We start from the raw sequence: 22,064 nt of genomic DNA, 5'->3' as shown, positions 1-22,064 counted from the left end.
AAAAACAAATCTAGCTTTTTTTTGTTTATTGGCAGGTGAGGATTTCAGATGATCTCCCAATGGATCGTTAATTGAGAGTTTCAGTCTCTGTTAGCACACTGAAGTATTTCCTTTGTTTCTTCAGCAGATCTTTTCTAGCAGTTTTCACTGCTTCCCCATGAGGACAGAACCACATTTGAATGCCAGAAATGTGGTTGGTTTTTTGTTTGTTTGTTTTGGCTGCATTTATTTTTTTTGGCTGCTTTCATTTTTTTTCCTACTCATTCCCAGTCCCTTATTTAAGTCTCTGCGTTTTTGACAGCATGTCTGAGAATTGCTGACCTTTCAAACCAGGCTTGGATTAAACAGAGCATGATGACAATTTTAGCCCCCGCCTTTATCTCCCTTTCTACTTCTGCATGTTGTCTACTTCTGCCTTCTCTCTCCACCCTTTCTCCCACTGCATGCCAGACTTTGTCTTTTGGCATCCTCAATACCTACAGCCAGCATGGGGGCTCCCAAAGCAGGAGGCCTCAAGCACTGTGCATCACTCAAGACCATGTCCCTGAGAGTCCACTATGAGGAGAGGGGAAGGCAACGCTCTACTTTCCCTAGATGTGCCTGCAGCACCACCATTCCCTCTAGCCTGTTGTTATATCTAGATTGTTTTCATCCCTGCTTTGAATGTGTATTTTTAAAAAATGAACAGAAAAAAAAAGCCCAACACCTTTTGAATACAGCTGTGGCACTGCATGTCCCAGGAACACTCTGACTGCAGGGGCTCTTTTTATAGTTAGATACAATTTTTTGTACCAGTTTTCATTTTTGTTCAGTGTTAGTTGCAAATAAAACATCAAAAAATGAAATGCTGAACTCATTTACAGCAGCTTGATGACTATTTTTCCATTAATTTAACACTCTGAATTTCATGATGTCATTTATTCCTAAAGACTCTGCTGCTGTTGACTTCCACAACACACTGACTGTGGTTGTGCAGCAACCATGAATAGAGATTTACAATGTATTTTCAGCAATTAAGGTAATGTATATGATTAGAAAACAAGGTCATAAAGTTCATCAAAGACAAAAGCAAAAGACAAATGTACCTTTCTTTATGATCCAGTGTGAAATACTACTTACAATAGAAAAAAATAATAATTTTTTGACTGCTGTTTCTCATATTAGTGTTAATTCAGGCCATGAAACATATTTGTTACTAGACTAAAAATAAGGAAAAAAAAAAAAAAAAGGAGAGATAAAGGAGAAAAAGAAACAGGAGAGAGCTGTCTTGATGTTTTTAAGGTGAAACAAATAAAATTATTCTGCAACTAAGGGAGTTTCTTCAATTATCACTGAACTTTTTGACTGGTAATGCCAGGTCAGATTTTCCTTGCCTTCTAATAATTTATCTTAATCAACTTTCATGTAAGTTATTTTTGCATAAGAGCAGAAGTCCCTGCTATCACTGAATTAAACTGTAAAACCCTGGCCTCACTGAACAAGTCCCACAGAATATTATATACTATCAAGATCAAAAGAAATTAATGGTTCAGGTATATTCTTTTTTTTTTTTTTCAGCCAAATCAATGACCAAAGAGTTTATTTTTACTACTGTTTTTTATTTACTGTAAAGTTTGTTTATTCTTGTTTTTCCACTTCTTTAATCAAGCCTTTTATGTTTCAAGCTAACATGAAACACCATTTAAAAAGCATTAATACACGTCATCGCATTGCTCCTGGAGTTGTTGTTCCATGACATCACTTCGAGCCAGTAGATTACACTCACACTATGTAGTTTTTTCTAGAATCCAGTCTAGATAGTCAACAACTTTTGTATAGACTCCTGGCTGCCTGGGGCGAGCGCACCCTTCACCCCAGCTGGTGATGCCCACAAGATACCACACCTCCTCATGCTTGCATGACAGTGGTCCTCCCGAGTCTCCCTGTGTCACAGAAGAAAAAGACAAGAGTACACAAGGAACAGCTCTCATCAGTATTTCTCTCTCAAAGAAAGCCTTGATAAAAATCAGTATCATTCAGTGTTAACACCAGCATAACTGCCTATTACTTTCACTTATACCTGCTTCAGAGAGTGTCGACGTTTTTCTATTTATCTAGTAAAATTACTTCTAAATACTTTCCAATCATTGCAAATTATTTTCATTTTCCTTTAAGGTTCAAAACTGTTGGGGTTTTGCTCATTTGTTTGTTTGTTTTTGACTTATCTATATTCACTGATTTAACACCCAACAAAGACCACATCAACAAATGAGAAAAATAGTAAATTTGACAATGCTTTTTCTTATAACTTTGTTTTTGGTATGTAAATCTCAGTTCTGTATGTTATCTTGTTTGACTGACTCTGTCCTCCCTGGGATAAAACACATTTGTTTTCCTATTTCAAATTGATCTTTGGGTTCTTTATTGTAGCTGTTATGAACTGTTGGGACAACAAGTGTATTATTTTCTTATAACATCACCCCCGTGTTCTGTTATGCTGTATCAGATAAAGATTAATTGTCACTGAGGAAAAATTACTTCCCAGCTCCAAGAATTATTATTCCTGAATACTCAATACTGATAATAGAAACAGTGCATAAATATAGAACACAACTGTTAAATGTTTAAATTGAAAAAATATCTTACTAATCAGACAATATTTATTTTGATTATAATTAACTCAAAATATTTGAGTTAATAGAATTGCATGAGTTTACACTCAAGCAGAGAATTTGGCTCACTGACCTCACACTGCTGTGACATTTTCAATTCTTATAATGAACATCCCAGTCTGTTCAAGCTGTCTTTAGCCTTCCATTCCCCTTATCCAGCACCCTCCCTTCTGGATGATTATGGATAGTGGATGCTTTAAAATAAGCTTCATATAAAGAAATAAAAACATCACATAGGAAATCTGTGTTACTGGAGAAATGTTTTGAAATATTACATTTGCTCTCTATGGATTTCCCATATTTTAAAGGAATACTGTTTTGTTTCCTAACTGGACAAGAGTGAGAATTTGTACTTTATTCTCTCCTTTATTTGCTCTTCACCATTATTATTTTTTAAGGAAAAGTGATATAATTCTTAGGAAAACAATGAATTTTGTCTCAATACTTAACTTGAAACACAAAGTGGGAAGTTAACTTTGTTCCCTTTGTAGGAGACACTAGAGAAGGAGTGTATGTGTCTCTCTCTATATACTCAGTATTTTTATCTGGAGACACATAAAATCTATCCCTGAGGATTTCGATGTCACATAAGAAGCGTTCTCCATGTAACTTGATTATCAGTGCTTTCAGCAAGCAAAAGTGATATGTTAAACAGCTATATTTATAAATATATTTTTGTTATGAAAATTAAACATGTTATTATGGTATCCAATTATATATTTGAACATATGTTTGGAATACATTACTATATATGACTTCTTTCCATTACCTTGCAAGCATCCCTTCCACCTTCATCATAGCCAGCACAGATCACATTGTCATCTAGTCTGCGCTTCCGGTATCTTGCCTGGCATTCCTCTTTTGACATTAGGGGAACAGTAACTTTCTGAAGAATATCTTCTACAAGACCTATGCAATAGGTGGTATGATCAGACAAGTGTCCAGTTCTAGCAAAGTAAAAGTTAAAATTGAACTCTAGAAATCTCCATACAGTGACATTGCAAAGTCAGAGGTCAATTGTTTTTAGTGTGCAATTAGACGGTCATGATGATGTTTTCCCTTTTTTTGTATGTGTGTTAGTAAACAATGTTGACTGTCTGTTTTTGTTTGTTTTTGGAATGTTTTTAAAACACCATGTTACCCGAGTATGACTTATGACCAGGAAAGGTTCAAAACTCTTGTGTGATTTGCTGTGAACCCCTATATGAGTATCTTTTCAGAACTTGGAGTCTTGGAGCCTGTATTCCTACTGAAGACATTACTTTGTACTATTTATAATTATTTCTTAGTAATGTATTACAATAGGGTTGCAATACAATAAGATTGTAATACCTCCCAATTTCCAAATCTGTGCTGCTCCACAGTCTACAAGATGAAGGAATTTCCATGTAGAGCAAATAAAAGTATTTGAGAGCAGCCTTTTATTACAAATTAACAGAAGAAATTATCCCAGACAATATCTGCCATATTTTTTTTTTCAATTTCACATTGAAATCTAACTCTCAAACAGGAAGGTGTGGAAAAGAGGGAACTCAGTTTAAGTAGGCTATATGTAATAACAGACTTTGATAACTAACAGCTATTTGGCAAGCCTCCAGGTAAGGTCAGAGTAATTCAACCATATCTACTATCAAATACTATCAAAACACAAAGGTCATTGTTATTGTTCATAAACAACCTTCAGAATCATAAAAGTAACATACTTCTACCTCTGATTCTACCTCTGATTGTTGAAGTCATATGAATAAAATCACATCAAAAAAAAAAAAAAAAGTTTCAGTTATGTGCAGACTGTAATTCAAGATCCCACAGTTCACCATTAAATCTATTATCTATATCTCAATATGTGAATTATCTGTATTATTATTTTATACTATTATCTCTATCTCACCTCATAACTTGAAGTATCTTTGTAAGCATAAAAGACAATGTGAAACTAGCTAACTTGTAGTGCTCATCTACCTACCACAGGAAAGCCTGAGAAAACAATGTAGAGAATCAAACTAAAGGAGTAGTTATATTCATGTTCGTTGATTCTGATGACTGTTATGGATTCACATAAACAAAGCTGTGAGCAAATGCATGTTCTTTGTGTAGCTTGTGATCACAATTCCTGGATTCAAGACTCAAGAGGGTATTTTGGGAGGTGTGGTTTTGTTTGTTTGTTTAAACACAATTTTTCAAATAAAAGAGCACACTTTAAATATTTATCTGTACCTCTTTCCTTTCTGTAACCCCATCCAATTACCCAACAGTCAGTATAAAGTATGTTAGCTTCTTCTTTTGATGGCAGGCAAATAGGTAGTTGAAGATCTAAAATATAATTTAAAATATTAGTTTGGCTAGTAGAGACAGATACAATATTAAGGTTTTATGGGCATCTCCATAGCCCCTGAAGATAGCCTACATGTTATGCTTTGTACCTTATAGTAGATATCTCCCCCGTCATGTGAATAAAAGCCACACAATTTCTTTTCAACTCCAACAGAATGAGATTCTCCATAAAACCCAGTAATATTAAGGGAAACCATCCCAGTTTTAATGAACTGCCACACCAAAACCAGCCTATATCATCCTGCACATTTTCAGAATACCTCTGAAATACACTACATACCAGTAAAATTCATAGGTTTATCAAGTTTCAGTAAAGCAATGTCATATCCAGTCTGTGCATATGTATACCGAGGGTGAATAATAATCTCTTCCACTTTGAAGAAAGGTGTATCCTCTTTTATTTCTGATTGTTTTAAAATACCAGCATAAACACGCCAAATGTTGGGATTCTGACGACTGAGGAAAAAAAGGCAAACAGTCAGTCTGTGGCACAAAGATTTACACTTATTCAGAGTTTGTGTGCAGCTGCCAACATCCTCTGTCCCTCCCAAGTATAACGTGAACAGCACGGAGGTCACTCTTCCCATTTGCATTTTCACACTCTCAAGTCTAAAAAGGGTTGTCTTCTACTTCCATTCCTTCCACTTCTCGTTTCTTTTGTTCCACTTTCTAGTTATATTTTCATCCCCACATCAGTCTCCCCTCTCTTTTATGTTCAGAATCTCAGTGTCCTGATTCTTTTTCACACTCCTTCCCCTTTTGCCTTCTTTCATTTTCTCTTCTCTTCTTCTTTTGTTATTTTTACCTTCAAGGGCCTAATGCAAGCCCTGAAGAAGTAAATGAGACTCTTCCCATTCATTCCAGTACAACAGCTTTTGTAGTAACCAAAATAGGATTGTAAATACAAATTCAAGTAGAGTTTATTCAGACACTGCAATGAATGTAAATAGAGATTAGAAAATGTAATACCATAGACCTATATGAAAAGTTCTAGTTAACCTTTACGACTTCAACTTTACTTTGAGTACATTTAAGGGATATTTCATTGTGATATTCTCTCATTACGGTAACATAAAAATTTTAGTACATTCTTTGAAGAAAATGTAAAACCTGTCTTAAATGAATTTTTCAAAAATTTTGAAGATTTCATTTATTCTTAAATATCAGTTGGCTTTAATAGTTTCTAATGAGCACAGTCCATATTTTTAATATTAAAATTTAACTTTTCCCCTTGTCTTTTATAGTACTGGTAGCTTCTACAACATCCGATAGCAGGTAGAGAATTTTATTCTACATACAGGGTTTTTCAGAGTCTTTAGGGCATTTAACCACTTTTATAAGGTTTGTCACTGGAACCCAAATGTTGGCAACATTACTACATAAGAAGGGTTAAAGTATGACACTGCTTGAGCAAAAGTGCTGATTTCAGCCCATGTTGCTGGGCCAATGCTCTCTTATTTGAAGCATTTTATCTGTTACCCATGCCTTCTTTCCCATCACACAGACTCAATATACAGCTTTATATTACAACTTTCACTCTGTAAATGACACGATAACCTGCTTTACAGGCAGCGAACATCTATCAAGGGAAATGGTGATTAGATCAGCTCTTCACAATACAAGTGGTTTCACGACACAAATGCAATGGCAATTTTGTGGTCACGATCAACACATACCATATGTCTCTGTGTAAATTAGCCTTTATCCTCTAAGCATTCAATGCTCTAAATATTTTCCTTACAGGTGAAATCTCTACTAAAAACAGAGTGTTAATTGACTGACTGGTAAAAATAGAAAAGAGAAAATTAACCAAAAACAGCACAATTAGGATTTCAATGCTTCAGAGAAAGGTAGCTTTTGTACTAGAAGCGACATAAATGGACCCCTAGAGGTTAACATGTGTCCTGGCCTATGCTGAGCACCCTGCTGCTGAAGGTATCAGATTCGTACCTATTGGTTCCCTGTGTGTCACAGAGAAATCTTTGAGACAATTGTTTTAAGTATGTGAAATGGAATACTTAACAACATATTTTCCTTGGTGATATGATATTACAGTAAGAAAAAAATTATAAAGTGTGAAAATGCCTGTTACTGTAGGTATCTGGTGTCTGTTTAGAATTCCATCTCCTAGATGCATTAAAACGATTTAGCATTAGTAGCGCAATACTATGTTTTGAAGGGTTAAGTGTGGTATACCAATTATGTTAAGAATATGAATTGTCTACCTTAAAAGTTCATCTTTTGGTTACATCAAAATACTTTATTCTATTCTAGTCATTTTTGTCATGCACATTTATTTTTTCTGAAAGGTGGATCTCAATTTATCTCACGTTCTGGATGAAATTTTCATTTTCAAATTTACATTTAGAACTCACCTCATGAAACAGTGAGCAGCTGTAAGAATCCACTGGTTACTGATGATAGAGCCCCCACAGTGATGTCTCCGACGAAACAATTTCACATGCAAGCTTACTTGCCATGGCCATTCACCAGGGGAAGAGTCTGTCCCTCCAACTATCCTAATAGTTCTTGCAGAATGCTGCATGCATACTACAGAAATAATTGGAAACTGTGCTTAAGGATAATTTTCACTTGCCCATGAAAAATGAAGATGAGGCTATTGCTGACCTGCGAATAGGGACTGATCTTCTGCAAAGTTGATACATAAGACATTCTATCCCTTTACAATTTTTGATCATAAAGTCCAGTTTAACCAAGTTCACAATGCCACTGTCTGTGTTTATAGTGTGCAGGCTGGGCATACTTCACTTTTTCAGAACACTCTAACTTCACAAGGTGTCTCATTAACATTTCAATTCAACAAATTTTCAGAAAGAAAAATAAAATATGGAGGCTTAGGCTTTCTGCACAAAAATCAGTTAAACAATGTCTCTCTTAAATGAAAGCTCTACTTACCAGTACTGGCCTTTTTTTTACATAATCGTAGTGAGTATCCAGAGATCCTTCCTGGCCCATGTTTTATTTCCACTGGAGATCCATTTGAGGACATTCTTAGATGACACTCACACTTCCTGACAATAAATTAATGCAAAGATTCAGTTTGTACTTCTTACACAGAAGACATACATTATATCCCTTCCCTAAGTTTGTGGAAGGATTCTTTCAGAAATCTTTAAACATTTTTAAATGTATCTTACCTTTCCTCATTGCATGAATCTTGGAGGGGAAAGTAGGTAAAAAATTGGCAGCGGATCATGTCTGTGCAAACCTGCTGACAGGCTTTGTGTCCTTTTGTATAAGTGACATTGAGTTCATCTCCCAAAAAATTCATATGCACATAAGTGCGAGAATTGCAGGCTGTAAAAATGAGTGTGTTCCAAGCATCAATAGGTCTATTAATTTCATTAATTCAAAAGACATACTCTTAATGCAATTTATTACTTACCAGGAAAGTATCTTCTGCAATTTAGGAGACCAAAGCCCGATATTGCATTTTCTCGTAACGTAAGTGCCTCTGGTGTTCCACTTGTTGATGTCATCAGAAGGCAAAGATTTCTGAAATGAAAAAAAAAATTAAATAACTGAATCTGTTATCTGTTCTCACATCCTAAAATTGATATTTAGGTTGAGGTAAGGGATGGTTCTTTCTTAAATGTGCTTTCCACCTCTGATTTCTGTTGACCGTAGTTTTTGAATTCCTCTCACTACTGGATATGAAAGTAGGAATTTCAATTTGTAAAAATAAACACTTTCAAAAATGTTAATATCATCCAAGAACTTTTCAAGTAAATGACTTAATACTGACAGGAAACCAGATGCCTCTTTACAATTTCATAAAACTCAGCTTTAAGTCATAAAGCAATCCCAGATATGCAGCTACAGCACAAGATCCCTGGTCACACTGGAGAACAGATGAAATGCTGACAGAAAACTATAAATGTATGAATACAACACATAAAAAACTGTGTTTTACTGAAAGTAACCCCTTAACAAGAATTTCCATAAATATAATAAAATGTTGGTTATAAAAGGCTGAGGGTTGTTGTTTTTTTCATGGTTTTGTTCTTGTTTTTTTGTCATTGTGTGGTGGTTGTTTTTAATATTTGCTTAGAGAATTAAAAGTTCTCATATTCACCTTTGTGATGCTATTTGCCATTCCTTGGTGAAAAATGTAAAGAACAGGCAATTTGGAAAATAAGTACAAATAGTTTGGCAAACAGAGGTATCGGGAGTGAAAAAACTTGTAACATTCATTCCTGAAAATTCTTGATGTTCAAAAAGGTCCATTTTACAATCTGTATAAAAGAAGAACAGAGTATCAAAATTCCAATGATTTTCTGTCATCTGAATATTAAGATTTACAAATCATTCATTTGTATTTTTTTCACATTTTCCTTCCTTTGTGACTGATAAAATGAAAAGAAGAGAAAAAAGCAGTAAAAGTGAGAGGCAGATCTTAATGTGACTCCTGATCATTTGATGAGTTAAAAAAAAAAAAAAAAAAAAAAAAAAAAAAAAAAACATAAAAAATACAGGACATTAATTATACAATAGAAACACACAAATCAACAACAACAACACTAAAAAAAAAAAAAAGAGAGAGAGTAGAAAATAAGGGTTAATTACTTCTGATAATTAGTAGGTAAGACCCTCTGTTAAAGACTAAATAGAGTTCAGGAGAGCAAATAGCTTTTTGAGGAAATGATATTCAAAGTAGAAATATGGATTTTAGGGACACAAACCCATGAACCTTCAATGGCCTCAAAGAAGGCACTTTGCAAAAGGCAGAATGTAAGACAAATTACTATGGACAAATAATAGCATGAGTGCATAAGGGCAAAATCAGAAAGGCAAAGACACAAAACGAAAGGCCAAGCAGCAAAGAACAAATTCTCAAAAGAAAAATATTTATTCAGTTCCAAATAATTAGCATTAGGAAAGGAGCTGGGATTCTGCTCAGGGAAGAAGTAAAGTTAATGACAGAGGGCACAAGAAAAGCTTAAGAACTGCCTCTCTCTTCATGGAAACAAACTGCAGTTAGATGGTCAATAACATTAGCATTACTGAGTAGAGGGAAGAGGATATGTTAGAACAGGAAATAGAGAAATCCCATAATAATGATGATTTCAGTGTTCTTAGAATTTGATTGAAGGAATCTCAAAGTTTCTTGGTAGAATTTAGTTTTTGGTATTCACAGAGGATAGATGTGATTCCCAACACTTTGAAAGGGGAAGTACAGCATCTGTATTTAAAATGATGAAGCTAGAACATAAACAATGTAGGATTAGTCAGCCTAAACAGTAATGAAAAGGTAGAAAAAATACTCAAGTAAATCCATTTCAGATATTTACAACACAAGACAGGAGATGACACTGAAATTTACAAATACTTTTGACAAACCTCTATCTGAACAGGTAGAATTGATCTGTCTTGGATTAGAACAAATGACCTCTTTAGATGACCTTGTTATCCAACAGTACTGTCTAGGCTTCTATGATCTCATGATTTATTTCTTCTCTCTCCCTTCCTCTTGCCTTTCTTGCAAGACAGAAAAAGCAAGAACAGAAGGGTAGAAACAAGGCTGAACTTCACATGCATTCAGAAATTCTGATTTCATTTAAAGATAGATCATTAATGTCATGTCACCACTGTCATAAACCATAAATATCCTTGATGAAGTCTCAAGTGTTTGTTGACTTTATCTTAATATCATATTGTTTGTCCATATGCTATAGTCCTGATTCTTCTCAAAGTCTATCACCAGGACCCTCCAGACTACTGGGATTTTTCTCCTAACAATGAATCTATCTGCCTAGTTCCTCTTAATGAAGCAATTTGTAAAATAATCTTTCTTCCATCCTTTCTTAGAGACAGAGAGAGAATAGCCAAATTTTCTTCTCTTTACAAACCTTTTTCTTCCTTTTATATTCTTCACACTTCATTTTTCTGTAAGTGCACTCATTCTTAAGATCTGAATCAACTACTTTTTCAATAATTTCCAAAGATTATTCCTCCAGTAGGACTGAAAGAGTCTGAATAAAACATGTTGATATAGAAAGAAAGATTCAGCAAGTTTAGGAAATATAAAAAGTGATTTGTATGGGAAAACTACATCAACTGTGAAGTAAAATAAGGCTACATGGAAGTATAATGTCATCACTGTTCAGAAGGGAAAATAACAGACAGTAGGATAAGGTGGAGGTAGAATTAAAACAAACAAAATGAACTGAAGATGTTTTAATTAAGAATAAGAAGATATAATTCATACAGTCTGATCTAAGAGTTTTGCCTGAGTAATGATTACAAGAAGTAGCACAAACACTGCTTTCATCAAAACCACCTGCAGAACACAGTGTTCCTTCATATTAGGCAGTTGTATCAGAAAACTGCAGGTCTTCATTAAAAACTTCTAAGCACATACATGGTATACCAACAGAATTTAGAAAGATTTATATTCCTCTTGTCCTTTGACTTTGATGGGATTTTATCTTTCATTTCTGTATCTATGATGCAAAGATAAACTGCAGTTTCATCAGGCTAATCTAGTGAAAGAATTCTTCAGTCTCCAAAGCAGACAACTGTTTTTGCAACACATAATAATAAAATGGAAAAAAATATATATATTTAAAAACTCTTTTGTGCCTGAGAGTACTAACTGTAATTCCAAGAATAAGTTAATATTGTAATTCTTTTATGAAATGAAACATTGATCATGTCAGAGACAGACTGCACCTCATTATCCATAACACTTGAATCTAAACTAAATCAAGAGATTTTTAATTACCTATTTCAGAAAGCTGACATGGCTTTAAGGAGAATCCAGACACAACCTCATCAAGCACCCTTATGCTGGTTGGAGTTCCTAACCTGGTATGTTTCAAGAAGCATTTTTCACTGAGTGATAAAGAATAAAGAAAGAAGTAAGACAACAGATCATCTTCTTTAGTCTACATCAATCTTCTGATTCCCTAATTCCTACCATGGGCCAGAGCAACCTCCAGTATCCATAAAAACCTTCAAATGAGAAACATATCCAACTGAACAACGTTTAACATGTAAAATTGAGCAGGCTAACAGCTCAAAAATAGTCCAAGTACATATGAAAGAATGTCTCTGGATGCACTGATGATGTTATTTTCAATAAGCAATAAGCAGAGCAAGATTTAACTGAGCAATAATGCTGCACAACAATAGTTTGCATTTGAATATCTCCAGGGAATATTTTTTTTTCAGCGCTATAAGTTTGTGTTTCTCACCAATGAACAGATGAAAGCTAACTTACTGCAGATATTTTCCTACCAGTATGTCTGATTAAACATTACAAGGATTAGCAGTCAAGGAAAAAAAATATATTTCCTTGAATAAATTCACCCTAGACTGCTCTGACATTGTTGTTGACATTTTGTTGACTAAAGCACAGCACTGACCAAGAAAACGGATCAAACCTGTATTTACCGAAAGCTTTCATTGTGAAATGTTTTTGAGGCATATGTAAAAAAATGACAGTGGTCATCATTGGTGCATCTTTTTTGACACTGTTGATAGCTCTCAGCCACAGTAACATCATAATTTTCCCCTTCCATATCGAGACCTATGTGGACATCTGGGCTGCAAGCTGTGGAAAAAGAAAGAGACAAAGTTCTGAAAGCATTCTCCTACTCTCTCTCTCTTTTTTTCTTTTTTTCCGTTTTTTCTTTTTTTCTTTTTTTTTTTCCCAAACTGCCCAAAAGATGGCAGTTCATACAGCAAAGCCATTGTAATGACTTTGTATGTCACTTCCTTTGCTCACTTCAGCTACATCACACCTCATATATGCTTCTAGTAACAAAATCAGAAGTGTAGGCATAACACGACAGAGGAAAAACTGACAGACTTTGACACTGCCTCTACTTACACCAAGATCAAGATGAAGTTAATCATGCAAGAACTCAGGATTAATACTAAAACACATACTTATCTATTCCCAAATTTATATGATAGTTCAAAACTCCAAATATATTCTGATAAGCAACAGCCATCTCCCATTTGAGCCAAAAGATTCAATTTACATTGCATAAAGGCAAAATTTTGACCATGGAGTTTGACATAGATTTTGCCCCCACAGGTTTCACCTTAAGGTCAATAGGGTCTTTTCACAGAACACATGAGTAAGCCAAACCCTGGTGGGTTTTTTAAACAGGATGGGGTACAAAAGGGCTTTTAAAAGTCCTGAATGCCCTTAAAGGCATGTTCCAGTCAGAAGTAAACATAACTGATCTATCAATAAGCTGCAATTGCGAACTTCCATCAAGTAGAACCCATTTGGCTCTTTAAATTAATCTTTACGACTGGAGGTGTCAGTTATATATCTGCTTCTAGCAAATGAAACCATGGCAGCTGGAGGTCCCAATCCCCTTTTCTGTGGAGCCTTAGCAGTGCATAGTTGAAAACAGTGGAAGATTGTTAAGTTGCGTATGAAAGAGATATAGCAAAAGACATAGATTTCACTGCCTGGCTGCTTCCTAACTCAGTTCCTGTTTTCAAAATATCTGCTACATGATAAAATTCATACATGTGAATAGCTATATCTTACCACTAATTTTGACGTTACATTGTTTTAAAGAATGTCCAGAAACAGCTCCTTCCATATCCACTTTTGGCAACATTTCAGTATCACTGTCTTTTAAGTAGCAGGAAAACCTGTGTTTTAAAATGCAGCAATTCACAGTTTTTCAGTATAACACAGTCCTTCCTAAAAGTTTCTGAGGTGAAATGCAAGCTGATCATTGTTCCTCAACATGAAAATGCAGACAATAAACGCAATTTAGAGACAGACAGGGTAAAACTGCAGCTGCTCTGTTGGCATTAGCACGCTTGGCGGCAGATGAAAATACATGGTATGTGTGAAAGCTCCAAAAAGTCTCCTTCAAGCAAGAAGCACAGCCCTGTTCCACCACTTGTAACTGGGTTAGAAGGAAAGAAACACACTGGGCACAGAGAGGAAAGGCAGCCTCATCTCAGGCTATTGACACTAAATCAAGAGAAAAATATTCTAAAGAGAACAGATAGGGAAGAGGGGTGCAATAGAGGGGATCACTGGAGACATAAAATTGGTCACATGGTCTCTCAGCAGTAAGTAAGTGGCACAGAGGAAGAAGTACACTGCAGGTGCTATTTCCTTGGAAGGGTTGGAATGTGAGTGTGAAAGACTCACTGTTGCCAAATTTAATCTTTCGAAGTTCAGCAAATACTCTTCTAAATTATCGTTTTTAAAGATGCATGGTATTGTCTTCCTTGGCAACCTTGTAGCCTTCTCTGCATGCCTGTGTTCTGTCAACATGTTACTGAGCTCCTAACATTGTCACAGGACACCAGCAAAATCCACAAGAATACGAGCATTTTACCTTTCTGCAGGATCTTTAGTCCATGTCACTGGCAAGTATGTGAAGAGCAGACAGGTAGGATGGTAAGTACACACTATTTGACAGTAATTGGCACTTGGTGTGAAAACTGTGGAGAGGTCTCCTCCTTGGAAGTATGTATTTTCATAGATCTGAGTCACACATTCTGATATGGAATAACAAAATATGTAAATTGTTAGAGATAGGAGTATGGACAGTTAATCAGGAGAGGGTGATGCCACTACCCCTTCTTGACATTTGACTCCTTTGGCAGGAGAAGAGGGCAAGGGGGGTGAGTAGAACCATTCCTCTGAAAGTCTCATACTTGCTGTCCAGCCTGGTAGAAATACTGTCTGGGGTATCTCTGTCCTCTCCCTCACCCCACACCCAAGGCTGGAGCAGGGCAGCTTGAGCAGTGACAGAAGCCCTAGCAGCAGGGTCAGCCATGAGGCCATGAGGTAAGTGCCACTCATGGCAGATCTCAGGAGCAGCAGAAGCATCTTCCAAGGTATATCTTCCAGTATAGAGAGCCATTAAAAGGAAAACCAGGAGGATGTACAGAGACCAAAGAGAGTTAGAAAATTGTATGTGAAGATTGTCCTATTGCTGAGTGATGCTTTGAGGCCTGATTCACAGTCAGTGCCACTGTGTTTAGCTTCAGTGGCTCACAGTGTTTTAGATACTTTCAACTTCCTTACAATCTGCCTCAAACCCAGTCTGACTTGCTTCTTAACAACAACAACAAAAGTACTGATCCAGGAGCAATATCTCAAGAATCTCCTAGAATACAAATAAACTGTATTACCACCTCAGATCTTCAAGAATTCATCAATCCCATATTGAATTCTCTAATAAAGTCCACTCATGCTGCACAGCCATGTGACTGGAATGAAGTACCTAAGTGGCAGCCCCTTCCCATCTTTCCAAATTAAGGAATTTGTCAGATCTCCTTGTTAAAATATCCAGAATAATAATAAATAAATGGCATAGATATTTTCATGACCTTTATTTAAAAACTGGTATTTATTATTCTCTTTAAAAACTGTTATTTATTATTATTCTAATAGAATTTCTTTGCCCAACTTTGCCACTAACAGAAAAGCGTTTTCTATTACTTAGATAACTTTAAATTATTTATGAAGTAAAAGGAAAAGACTATTGCAATTATCTGTTGTATCAGACATTTTGGATATTATTTACCATCTATTAAGGTAAGTTGGTATGCCCTAAAAATAAAAAATAAATACAAAATCATGGAGTTTAATATTATGTTTGACTTTTAATACCACATAAAACTATGCCAGCTCTGAATACCTTAGTTTAATAAAGATATTTATTTCCCAAGCCTTAGATATGTTCCAAGATTTCAGTTCTACTGAGATTTTAATCTGGGTAAAATATTTCTGAAATAATAGTACATTTGTCAAAGAGATTTTGCTAAAAAGCTGCATTACCTCATTGTCCTCTGAGAAAACAGATAACACATTACTGAATGTAAACCTGTGTTAGGCCTTAGTTATAATTTATCAGCACAGGGAACTTCAGGGAAGTGCAAAGCAAATTTTGACTTTTACTAACCAAAGTAAATCATTAACGCATTGAAAAACACACACAGTCATAATGCACCCCAGCACCAACATAAATCACTGCCAGCTTTACAGGGCACTAATTTGTGCAGGGAGGAAGCAGCTCCCTTCCTAATTGGCTGCCCACGTTGTTAGCTTTGCTGTTGGGTGCACAGAACTTTCTGAAGATTGTATTGGTTTCACAGAGAAGAGTTGGATACAGCCTTGGTCTGACAGAAAACTGCCTATAGTATGGTCCCAGGTGCACTGGGCAAGGTGAAAGCATTGGGGAGGTTGGAAGAAAAATGTCAGTAAAGCCCATTAGAAACTTCAATCCCTATCACAGGGATGGAAAAATTAATTAGAAACCTCAATCCTCTGTGAGTTACCCAAAATTAACTGAGTGTAACCCCACTCTCTCAGGACTAGGCTGCACTTAACTGTGTGTCCCCCCACCAAAATCATGCTGCTCTGTAGCTCTACTCACTCTGCATAAAAATGTTTAGGCCATTTGAATATTACTCTTTTTAATCTCCCCTTCCAGATGAGCCACATTACTCTGTGTACCTGTCTTAGGAATTATATATTGACTTACCACCGTAAACTGAAGCAAGTAAGAAAATGAAATAAAAAGTCTGATAAATCCAAATCATCCTAAAAAACACAAAATTATTCTTAGGATATTTTTAATAGATGGCACATATTTAGCTTTACAGAGTACCCCAATGCATATCATGTGTAATCTTATGCTATTGATTCAAAATTATATGCAGTTACAGCATAAATGCAGTCACACACAACAGAAACACAGGTTTAGTCCTTTACTTATGGTTGCAAGAAGTAATAAAGCTTATAAGTGCTTGGAGAATTCTTGCTTTGTTTCACATCAGAGTATTCATTCTTACTTAGACCGAGAGCAATATTCTATCAGAGTATCATTAATCCTGGTAGTTAAATGGATATTATTATCAACACAATAAACAAATGACTCACACTCACCACTTCTGGCACATGTTATAGGAATTTTAAATTTATTTCTATATTCTTTTTTTTACATGCTAAACATAAGCTGAGGAAGACTCAAATCAGCCACACAACATAATCCACAAATAGATCAATATACACTGCATTGTTGTTATGAAAACCTTTCAATGAATATCAATTGCAGTTGTTACATACCTGAATATATGGTAGGTCTGGATGAATGGATAAGGTTTATGTTCCACTGGAAAAAAAAAAAAAAAAAAAAAAAAAGTTTGTGTTAAATATTACTGTGCCTGTGCCTGCAATACTAACTTCTCTTTAATGTTGAACTTTGAATGGGTGCTCATTCTGTCAATATTGTTACTGACCTTGGGCTGTATTTTCAGAGTGCGTATAACCAGCACTGCACTGAAATCAAAGTGCAGGTTAACATCATCTAAGCCTTTGCCTCTTGATGACATTTTAAAATAAAAGGTTTGGAGCAGCCAGCCTCTGCTATTACCACAAGAACCAACATTAAAAAAAAAAAAAAAAAAAAAAAAGATTCATGCTTATATCAGTATTAATCTCAAGAGTAAAACCTGAGCTAACAGGGAATATTGGTGTGAGATCAGTACGAATGGCATCTCAGGCCCGTGTAAATGACACCATTAAGAAACTAATGAAACCGAGGGGTGACTCATATCTATGTTTTCTTACTATTATAGCAGGCATTCCCTTGGCAAATAGCATATCCTTTAGCTATGTATTCTGCGCTGTTTTCCCTAACATCATGTCCTGGTTTCAGTTAGAACAGAGTTAATTTTCTTCCTAGTAGCTGGTGGAATGCTATGTTTTGGCTTAGGATGAGAAGAGTGCTGATAACACCCCGATGTTTTAATTGTTGCAGAGCAGTGCTTATACCAAGCCAAGGACATCTCAGCTTCTTGCTCTGTCCTGCCAATGGGCAGGCTGGGGGTGCAGCAAGAGCTGGGAGGGGACAGACCCAGGACAGGTGACCGAAACTAGCCGAAGGGGTATTCCATACCATCTGACGTCATGCTAAACAATATATAGGGGTGGCTAGTGGGGAGAGGGGGGCCAGACTGCTCGGGGTTAGGCTGGGCATTGGTCAGCGGGTGGTGAGCAATTGCATTGTTCATCACTTGTTTGTACACATTATTAGTAGTAGTACTATTATCATCATTGTATTATTATTATTATTATTGTTATTATTATTTTCCTGTCTTATTAAACTGTCTTTATCTCAACCCACGGGCTTCACTTTTCATTTCTCTCCCCCGTCCCAGAGAGGGAGGGGGGAGGGTGAGCGAACGGTTGTGTGGTGCTTAGCTGCCGGCCAGGTTAAACTACGACACATCATTTCATGTTCTTATTCCTCTGCAGAAACTATTCTGTATGCGTCTTCCAGATCATTTTACTGTAGTCCTTGCTACACTCCTTTTCTCTTTTGTTGTTAGATGCAGCTCACAACACCTTCAGTTTGCCAGAAGCCAGAAAAAAACAACAACAACAACAACAACAACAAAAACACAACTGTTTGCATAGATATGAAATGTAAGTGCACCAACAAGAAGTCAAACTTAATTTAAAGCTGATCTGGTTTTGATTTCCAGCATTCTTTTTAACTCATGTGACAAAAGGAAATAAATTTCAAATTAAAAAATAAATAAAAAACATGGATCATTTCAAAGTGAAATTGCCAAAGGGAAAACCTTTCCCCTGTGTTTCCTCTTTTCTTTCAGACTGAACATGCTAGCAAGACAGATAAATATGTTTGAGTCAAAAAGAGTTCAGATCAAAACATTTCATCCAACTGTGATTGTTTTGAGCATGCTGATGGTTGAAATAATTTCCTTATGACTGATGTGTCAGTGAGGCCTCCAAGTCCTCCTCCTTGCAGTGGAAGAACTGTCCGAAAGAGCCTTTGTACCCTTTGTACCATGTGTCAGCTTGCTTTGCCATCACATGCTTGCAGGAGAGGGCTCAAACACAACAGCCCTCATCTTAAAGTGCTATTTACTGTTATAAGTGTGCCGCAGTGGCAAGGGAGAGTGCTGGAAGGCTTTACTGCAAAACACATTGTTAGTTTATTCTTGCAGTAGGAAGTGTTTTGAGACTACGATGCCTGAGCAGCTCTGACGTTCTTCAGCTCAGACCAGATTTTCCAATGGCTACAGGGTGCAGAGGTATTGTGGGATAACAGCTTTGGGAAAGGACATTGCTTTGTCAACAACAAAGTAATTAGTCTCTCTTTCCTCATCTCAAAAGGGATGATAATCCTTTACACTTCTGGAAAAATTATCACCTTTGAGTTACAGAATTCTCATATTCCTGAATGAAATCATACACACAAAATAAATAAATAAATAAATAAATAAAAGTATCAGACTATTTATAACCAAAACAAGCTTTTGTGTTACTTAACCTACATTAGTATTCTATTAAAACTTTGTGGTTATTTGGGTGCATTTAACTCGGTGGCAAAAAGGCTTTAAAACGCCCTTGGGGCTTTTAAAAGCCCCAAGGGCTTTTAATTTCTTCATTTCATTTCTCAGCTGGGTTTTCCATATTGTGCAGTGCTATTTCAGTTCATTACCACTTCATTAAAAGAGAGAGAGAGAGAGAGAAGAAGAAAAAGAAAACCCAAATACTTTTGGAAAAATAAGTCATATAGTTCAAATGGGCAGAAAAAATGGGGAGATTGATAACAAATTTAACCAAGACCATGCTTCTTGGCATACAATATCAATATGCAATCATATAAACTCATCAGAAGCTTCTACAAGATTCTACAAAAAACTTTCTTTCTTAAAGCAGCACTTCTCAAATTTATGTATCAAATTCCTTCCAAAAGCATATTTCATTTTAAGTACATCTATGTGTGCATCAATTGGATGTGATGGTAAAACTAAAAACTAAGGCAGCAAGGCTATTTGAAGAGAATCATAACGAGCACATTCACTTTGGAAAATAAAAACATGTTCTTTCAGGGGACCCATTCCTACTCATGTGACCAATGTTGCCTTGTTTATTTTGGGGCACTGTTAATCAAATCAGCAGTTGTACCTCTGTACAGAGAAAACAATGTGCTACGAACTGCTTGTTCCTGAATGAGCTATTGTTCATTACATTATAGGGCATGTTTATAACAGGACAAATTATGAAATATGCTGAGACAATTTCTTACCTGGTACCAGATTATGGAGCTTCCATAGATTTCATGTCTTATGTTAGGAGAGGATGTAGAAATTCAGTGCAATTCTAAAAACATCTCATACTCCTTAGGCTCGTAAAGGCTTCCTGTAACATTAGAGCTGCCTGAATTCCCTCATTGTGCTCATTTATCCACCAGTAATATTCTGGTAACTAACCAGGATATTGTAATTAAGAGTTAGCAATTCAGATGACAGGGTTTAAAAGATATCATCAAAATATTTTGATAAAATTGAAACATTTTCGATGATATAAGTGCAAATTTCAGATGAATTGTCTGAAACAAAATGGAGTGCTTGTGTCTGTTTTGACTCTCCTGTTTCATCATGACTTGGTACTAAAAAAACGCTGCTTCAGCCTAAACTGGCAGCAAGTTTGTTAAAATTAAGTCTCCCTTGCTGTGCAATTGCTTACTAATTCGATATTTTTTTCTGCTGATTCCAATCATGATTTATGCAAAATCTTGTTCATTAGCAATAGTGGCAGGAAAAATCACTTCTGCTGGGTGTCAGGAATTGTTAAGTTGTGCTTCTCTGGAAATTAATAACTGCACACTGCTCTTAATCTGATTTAGGTCTAATTCTGCCTGCCAAAACAAAAACTCACATTTCTTACAGCAATCCTATTCAAAAAGCAGCTTTGACATGGGAGAAGAAATACCTCAGAGATCTGTGAGTATCTAGCCTCTGTGATGAGACACCCCCGAGTCATAACCTGGAACAAGAGAAAGATTATCTCAGAGGAAATAAAGAAAGGAACCAGCAAAACAGTAACAGTGCAAGGCCACGTTTCTATATGGCTTTGTGGACATCCTCCTAGCTGAATAAGGGTGCTACATCAGTATCACGAATATGGTTCTGAATGCTGCAGCAGAAAAACACAACTGAAAATTCTGAAATATTCTCTCTGTATCTTTAACTCTGTGAGTTATAATTACATATACAAAACAGGCCAAAGTGTGATACCAAATGCTGTTAAAACAGGTTCTAAAAAACTCAATCTTTCCTTTTTACAATAAAAAAATCTGGGGCATTTTCATCTGTGTCCAAAACACATTATCTGAGTGAAGAACCAGCTTTCTTACTAGGCCAAAGTCTTTTCTTGATTCCATACAAAAGGGCTGCAAAACAATGGCTAGAAAAAATAGATCTTCGATTCATGGGAAGTATTGGACTGCAATTTATATTGAAATAAAAGCAGCATAGTAGTTCCATTTTCTGAGATTACATGTCAACAGTAGTCTTCCTAGAAATACAGCCTAGGAATAATTGCACTTCAGATGTCAAAAAAAGAAATCAATGCAGATTAAAATCAGGTCATAGAAAAAAAACAGAAGACAGCAACGAATACTAACTAACAAAGCACTACCAGATTTGTTTTGCAAAATGCTTTTTGTTTCTTTTTTCCTATAAATAGATTTATTTATTTTTTTTCTTATAAATAGAGAAATACCTAACTGCCCAACTCCTTGCCTCTTGCTGCTAAAAAAAAACATATGCTGGACAGTGTTAGGCATTAGAGAAGAAAGAGACACCATTTCAACCTACTGAAGGGTCCCAGTGACTTGACCAGGCCCTGTAAATCTTGGCCAATGACAATCATCAAGCAGTAACTATTGAGGAAATTATGTGTTCCCCTAAACTACTAGCCTGGGGTGAGGTCTACAGGTTTGGGCATACATTCTCTTATTACTGAATAACTGATTACCTCTCTTATTATAATTGTATTATATATACAATATAAATTATATATATATATATATATATATATATATAAAAATTATATATTGAATGTCCTGAGAATTAAATTCAGGAGGGTGTCTAGATAGCCACCACTAGTCTAAACATCTAATTGTCAGGATCCCAAAAAGCAGTTTGTGTCAAGGTTAGAAACCCCCAGTGCCTCTGAGACAGCCCTGGAGGAACTTAGAAGCAGCACTACCTAAGTCACGCAGAGGGTTTGTTGTCAGTTTT

General features: G+C 35.9%; 1 protein-coding gene across 3 annotated transcripts; it reads right to left on the bottom strand.

Annotated features, from left to right (window-relative positions):
* Nucleotides 1–1,033: 1,033 nt before the first annotated feature.
* Nucleotides 1,034–21,661, bottom strand: LOC311436220 (coagulation factor XI-like). Of its 3 annotated transcripts, XM_084518199.1 has the most exons (17): nt 20,752–20,768; nt 20,066–20,178; nt 17,244–17,370; nt 17,071–17,116; nt 14,330–14,492; nt 13,519–13,625; nt 12,402–12,561; nt 11,731–11,840; nt 9,082–9,241; nt 8,392–8,501; nt 8,144–8,303; nt 7,902–8,017; nt 7,361–7,535; nt 5,266–5,441; nt 4,869–4,964; nt 3,421–3,560; nt 1,034–1,922 (listed from the first exon to the last, which is right to left on the bottom strand). In XM_084518199.1, the coding sequence occupies exons 3-17, from the start codon at nt 17,334–17,336 to the stop codon at nt 1,767–1,769; spliced, it is 1,968 nt and encodes a 655-aa protein (XP_084374325.1). In that variant the 5' UTR covers nt 17,337–17,370; nt 20,066–20,178; nt 20,752–20,768; the 3' UTR covers nt 1,034–1,766. The 3 variants fall into 3 exon arrangements, with proteins under 3 accessions (XP_084374325.1, XP_084374326.1, XP_084374327.1); XM_084518200.1 differs by lacking the exon at nt 17,244–17,370 and adding an exon at nt 16,487–16,545 and having other exon boundaries at nt 1,036–1,922; nt 20,066–21,661; XM_084518201.1 differs by lacking the exons at nt 17,244–17,370; nt 20,066–20,178; nt 20,752–20,768 and adding an exon at nt 16,487–16,545 and having other exon boundaries at nt 1,036–1,922; nt 17,071–17,129.
* Nucleotides 21,662–22,064: the final 403 nt, after the last annotated feature.

This window comes from Aythya ferina (genome assembly GCF_964211825.1).
Source record: "Aythya ferina genome assembly, chromosome: 4".
Lineage (NCBI taxonomy): Eukaryota > Metazoa > Chordata > Aves > Anseriformes > Anatidae > Aythya > Aythya ferina.
Note: the sequence above shows the minus strand (reverse complement) of the source record. Positions and strands in the feature narration are given on the sequence as shown.